This window comes from Mangifera indica, chromosome 9 (genome assembly GCF_011075055.1).
Source record: "Mangifera indica cultivar Alphonso chromosome 9, CATAS_Mindica_2.1, whole genome shotgun sequence".
NCBI lineage: Eukaryota > Viridiplantae > Streptophyta > Magnoliopsida > Sapindales > Anacardiaceae > Mangifera > Mangifera indica.
Genome location: NC_058145.1, coordinates 15832107 through 15838106, shown reverse-complemented (window position 1 = coordinate 15838106; position 6000 = coordinate 15832107). Strand labels below are relative to the sequence as shown.

Below are 6000 nucleotides of genomic sequence, written 5' to 3'. Positions count from 1 at the left end.
TGCTAAATAAATGTGTCGTCTCATTTAAATTCTGTAAGAGAGCTCTTGCGGATCACTTTAAGAACCTGTGAGAAATAAATTTGTGTTGATGTGATTTGAAATTGTGTGAGGTCTTACATTGGAGGTTAGACTGGATTGCCCCATCCATTGGAACGAAACTTGGGGGAAATGGGGAATGGATAGTAAATGTAAGAGTCCTTCCATAGTTCCATTCCATCGGAGCTGGTAAAAGGCTCAGCCCGTTAAGAATAATGTTTCATGAATATGGAATAATATTTTGCATATTTTATACATAAATCATATAAATATAAATTTTTATTTTTGTTAAATACTTTAAAATAAAATAATAATTATTATATGATAGCAAAAAAGAATTTTGAAAAAATTCAACAAAAATTAAACCGAGATAAACCGAAGATGGGCCGGGAGGAGCTCAAATTGAAGACGAGGCGAGGAGTCTGAATGAAGTGAAGGTACGAGAAGCCTTTTTTCTCTCTCCAAACCGCCTTCTTGGTTACATTCAAACTCGCACAGTCTCACTCCTCTCTGTCTCTTTCAATAACATCTAATGGTAACGCGAACTTTTTAAGTTTCTATACACACTCACTCACTTACTGTCAAAACCGCTGTCGGTTCATAGAAGCAAAACAAGACCTTCAAGATCAAGATCCAATTGCCCTCTTCATGTCTCTCGACGAATGGCAAGACTCCGACCCCGACCAATTCTCCCAATCCTCCAACGACACCTACTTGCTGGGCTTCGTTATCGCTAACATTGTTGGTCTCCAGTACTACTCTGGTACTATCAGCGGCCGTGAAATGGTGGGTCTGGTTCGCCAACCCTTAAACCCTTATGACTGCAACGCCATCAAAGTCGTCAATACAAGAACCCTTCAAGTGGGTCACATTGAACGCTCAGTCGCTTCTGTTCTATCGCCGTTAATCGATGCTGGGATGATTCATGTTGAAGGTATTGTTCCTAATTCTCGTGGCGGTACTGGTAATAGGTACAGAATTCCTTGTCAAGTTCATATTTTTGCAGGATTAGATTTGTTTGATGTTGTTAAGGATGAGATTTCTCGAGGTGGGTTACAGTTAATTTGTGATAACGATGTGTCATTCGGGTTGTCGGAGGCGGTGGTGGTGAAGGAGAAGATGGATGTGAAGTATGTAAAGAGCGTGGATGAGATATTTAAGTTGGTTGATAAGAATGTCAAAAAGAAGGCCAAAATGGGGGCTATGGATCCGCCAAAGGAGGTTATAAAGTCTGAGCTTTTTGTGCACCAAAAGGAAGGTTTGGGGTGGATGGTTAATAGGGAGAATTCTGAGGACTTGCCGCCTTTTTGGGAAGAGAAAAATGGGAAATTTTTAAATGTATTGACCAATTATTGTACTGATATTCGGCCTGAGCCTTTGCGTGGTGGGATTCTTGCTGATGATATGGGATTGGGTAAGACTCTCACTTTGCTTTCTTTGATTGCTTTTGATAAATGTAATGGTGGTGTTAGTTGCTCAGTAGATTCTAATAGTTTAGATATAAATGAAGTTGACGAAGTTGGTGAGGAGGGTAAGGAGTCATGTGCTTCAAGTGGTAAGAAACGTAAGAGTGGTCGAGTGAGTAAAAGGGGTACAGGAAGGGGAAAAAAGCGTAAATCGGAGAACAAATCTATTGATGGTGATGTTAAAAGGAAGTCTCTGAGTTTCTTTGATAAGTCTTCTACAGTTTTGTGTAAAAAGATGACATTAGTTGTGTGCCCTCCTTCCGTGTTTTCAACCTGGATAACACAGCTAGAAGAGCACACCATCCCTGGAAAGCTGAAGACTTATATGTACTATGGGGATAGAACTAAAGACATTGAGGAGCTAAAGAAGTATGATGTAGTGTTGACAACTTATAGTACTCTGGCTACTGAAGATTCTTGGTCTGATTCCCCTGTGAAGAAGATTGAGTGGTGGCGAGTTATTTTGGACGAGGCCCACTTCATTAAGAATGCAAATGCTCAACAAAGCCAAGCAGTAACTAATTTGAATGCTAAGAGGAGGTGGGCTGTTACAGGTACACCTATCCAGAATGGCTCAGCTGATTTGTTTTCATTAATGGCTTTTCTTCGGTTTGAGCCATTTACTATTAAGAGCTATTGGCAAAGATTAGTACAACGTCCTCTTACTCAGGGTAGTAAGGAGGGGCTCTCACGTCTTCAGGTAATGTTTCCTCATTAGTTTTCCTCTGTGTATGTTATAAATGGATTTTTGGTTGCTTGATCATGCATTCTATAAGTTTTGAACTTTGTCTGCTTGGTTCTTTGTTCCATCAAGCTGAGTTATTTTTTATTTTGATGATAATTCTCCCTTCTTCATCGCTTATTGGCAATTAGTTAGAGTTGACTGTGCTGTGCTTGATACATTACCGTTCTTTTATCATCATAATATGTACTTTTGTTACTGTATTCTTGTTAGTTTTCTGTTATTTCTTTCATTTATTGGTAAGAGATTTGTATAAGAATGCAGGAGACATAATCCTATTATACTTGAATTGTACAAGGTAAAACTTTAGTGATGAAGGAATGGTCATTCCCTCTAAAGGAACGGGTGTTCCTTCCAGTTGCAAGGTTTCAGAATCGAGGCAGAACCATGAACGGGCAGCTTAACAATTCTGTTCCACTGTGAATGACTATGCCTCAAATTCCGGTATCATGGACAGTCAGTGGAACAACCTTCTTCCTCTTTGAACTGCCATGAAGCAAAGTCCAAAGACATTTTGTGCATAATGTTGGACGACCAGACGAACAGTCCTGTACCTACTAGGAATAGCTACAACTGAAGCCTGAATGAACATTTCTTTGATGGAACAGTCGTTCCATCTTGTCTGCAGAGTCTTAGACATTTGAGAAACTGTCTGTTTTTTAGTTTTGTTTTAATTGTTTTCCTTTTTGTTTATTTTTTCGCAACTAGGGTTTTAGGACATTTTTAAAGGTTGTTTAGTCGTAAAAAACATCAGACTTCAGAGTGATAGTTTAACTCATTATCTGTTCCACCTCACAAATTTTCTTTTGTATTCAACTGTTTTTCCACTAAGATGTGAAAATACATAATGGACATAATTAATTGTGAATGATTGATAAAATACCTATTGTCTCCTGTTAGATCTTAGAATAAAGTGTGTACATTCTGTAGTTTGTAAAATATATTTTGTTTAGAAGTCATGCAATACTTCCCTTATCCTTTGCCATCAAACTATTCTCTGAGGCAGTGTAGAGAATTTTTCTTTTACCACTTCTATGGTCTGGAGAATCTTTTTCTCACTGCGACTCAATGGATTATAATTAGAGCCACGTCTTTGTTTATACAGCTTTGTATCATCTCATTGAATCCTTCCTTTCAATCATCATATTTAAACATTTTGGGAGGTTTGATTTCAGTTTAGGACATTTTGGTGATTAATTTCAAGTGGTTATCACATTTTATTTTCTTTCTCTTTCTTCCTGTCTCTTTTCTACTGACTTCTTTGAATTTTATAGTTCAGCATTTAACTTTTTTGCCTGTATTGTTTATTATACCTTGTTTTTCATGACTGCATATTATTCTTTCAGGTTCTAATGTCGACTATCTCTTTAAGGAGAACAAAAGACAAGGGTTTGATTGGATTGCCACCAAAAACTGTTGAAACGTGTTATATTGAACTTTCTGGGGAAGAACGTGAATTGTATGATGAGATGGAAAGAATGGCCAAGGGTGTTGTCCAGGAGTATATAAGGGCTGGTAGTTTAATACGCAACTATTCAACTGTTCTTAGTATAGTTTTACGACTTCGTCAGATCTGTACAAACTTGGCTTTGTGCCCATCAGATGTGAGATCATTACTTCCTTCCAACAATATTGAAGGTATTACAGAATTAGTTAAGCTTGATGCCTTATTTATTTATTTATTTATTTTGATATTTTCCATAATTCACCTTTCAGCTCATAGATTTTTACCTGCAAGACAGTCTGCTTCTGTGACTGTTAAATTTCACATAAAGACTCAATTTAATGTCTATTGAAATTTCATCGAGTTTTCTAAGTATCAGCAATTTGTATTATTCCATGACTTTGGTTGCCATTAAAAGCCATGGCAGCATAATGCAGCAGTGCCTTCTTAGAACTGTAATAGCAAGTTTGTGCATTTATGGGCTTAGATGAAGCAAATGGACAAAGGCATTTAGTGGTTGTAGTAAATTATCTGTCAGCATTTTCTCTTGGAATGGTTTAGACTCCCTGTGGTTCTTACCGGAAAAGTCAACTGTTTAACAGCATTGTAAATTATCTTTAGTACCATATTTTCTGCATTTCATATGACTGCGTACTTACAACCTGTATTTGATTCAAGCAGATGTATCCGACAACCCAGACTTGCTGAAAAAGCTGGTTGCAGTGCTACAAGATGGTGAAGATTTTGATTGTCCAATCTGCATCTCTCCTCCAACCGATATTGTAATTACATGTTGTGCTCACATCTTTTGCCGATCCTGCATCCTGAAAACCATACAGCGCACAAAACCCTGCTGCCCTCTTTGTCGCCATCCTTTATCGCAATCTGACCTTTTCTCATCACCCCCAGAATCATCTGACTCTGACAACACTTATAATTCTTCTTCTAGAAATTCCACCTCTTCAAAAGTCTCTACTCTATTAAAGCTACTACTTGAACTAAAGAACCAAAACCCTTCTATAAAATCAGTTGTGTTTTCACAGTTCCGTAAGATGTTGATATTACTTGAAGAGCCATTAAAAGCAGCTGGTTTCAAGTTCCTACGCCTAGATGGTTCAATGAATGCAAGAAAGAGAGCTGAAGTAATTGAGGAGTTTCAAATTCAAGGAACAGGTGGACCAACTGTTTTACTTGCAAGTCTGAAAGCTTCAGGTGCAGGCATCAACCTTACAGCCGCATCTCGAGTCTTCTTGTTGGAGCCATGGTGGAACCCAGCTGTTGAAGAACAAGCTATGGACAGGATCCACCGTATAGGTCAGAAGGAAGAGGTGAAAATTGTGAGGCTGATTGCTGGAAGCAGTATTGAAGAGAGGATATTAGAGCTGCAGGAGAGGAAGAAGAAACTGGCGAGGGAAGCTTTTAGAAGAACAAGAAAGGATCAAAAGGATGTCAGCATAGATGATTTACGCATCCTCATGTCATTGTAGGTCATTCATATCATCGTGTACGTGGTATAGTGCATAGTATATCTGGTATAATGTATTGTCTGAGACTTTATAACAGTTTTAACTAACTTTTGTGGTAAAGAGAAGGGTATGCATGATGCATCCACAAATTTTGTAAAGACAGCTAAGATGGGTAAAGGAAGAAATATTTGCAGGATTTTTTTGGTTTTTACAGGAAATTCTTGGAACTTTTGAATCAGCTGTTAGCGTGAGAAAACTGATCTTTTCTTGATTAGTTTTTCCCCGCAAGCTCACAACACATCAGGCATTGTTATTATTATTTCTGGGGTAACTCTCTTTTGACATATTTATGCTTACTTTTTCTTAAATTTGCATTAAGGTTAGTGAGATAGATATGCATACAACAAAATATTTAATTACTTAGCTGGTCAACTACCATATGTTCATAATTTTTTCCTATTAACAAACTTATTAATGCAAATTTTAAGAAAATAAGAATATAAATATGTAGAAGGAGAAAACTCAGTAATATTTGAAATATTCTTTCGAATTGTCTACATTCTAAATCATACAATTTTTCATGGGAAATGTTGTTGATCTCCAAGATAGAACAATAATTTATAATGTTAATGAAAATAGAGAGAAAACCTTTATAGGAAAACCAAAAAATAAAATAAAATAATATAAAAAGCAAAGGCAAAATATGTCAAAGATGATAAAGATCGAACAGGACTAAAGCAAGAATGTTTTATTAAGTTATCAAATCTTTATAATATATACTTGAAAGTGTCAAAATGAGGTCATGGGGAGAAACCCTTGAATTAGACAGGAAAGCCTCCTGAAAAT

The 6000-nt window shown here is 37.0% G+C and overlaps 1 protein-coding gene across 1 annotated transcript; it reads left to right on the top strand.

Moving 5' to 3' along the window:
- The first annotated feature begins 414 nt into the window (after window positions 1–414).
- LOC123226408 (putative SWI/SNF-related matrix-associated actin-dependent regulator of chromatin subfamily A member 3-like 1) lies at window positions 415–5365 on the top strand. Its single transcript, XM_044650926.1, has 3 exons — window positions 415–2202; window positions 3591–3882; window positions 4370–5365. The coding sequence occupies exons 1-3, from the start codon at window positions 685–687 to the stop codon at window positions 5173–5175; spliced, it is 2616 nt and encodes an 871-aa protein (XP_044506861.1). The 5' UTR covers window positions 415–684; the 3' UTR covers window positions 5176–5365.
- The last annotated feature ends 635 nt before the right edge of the window (window positions 5366–6000 follow it).

Excerpts from the sequence above, each read along its gene's own strand:
- LOC123226408 (XM_044650926.1), top strand. The coding sequence starts at position 685 with ATGTCTCTCGACGAATGGCAAGACTCCGACCCCGACCAATTCTCCCAA. Across the intron at positions 2,203-3,590 it reads AGGGGCTCTCACGTCTTCAG|GTTCTAATGTCGACTATCTC; the intron begins GTAATGTTTCCT and ends TTATTCTTTCAG. Across the intron at positions 3,883-4,369 it reads TCCTTCCAACAATATTGAAG|ATGTATCCGACAACCCAGAC; the intron begins GTATTACAGAAT and ends TGATTCAAGCAG.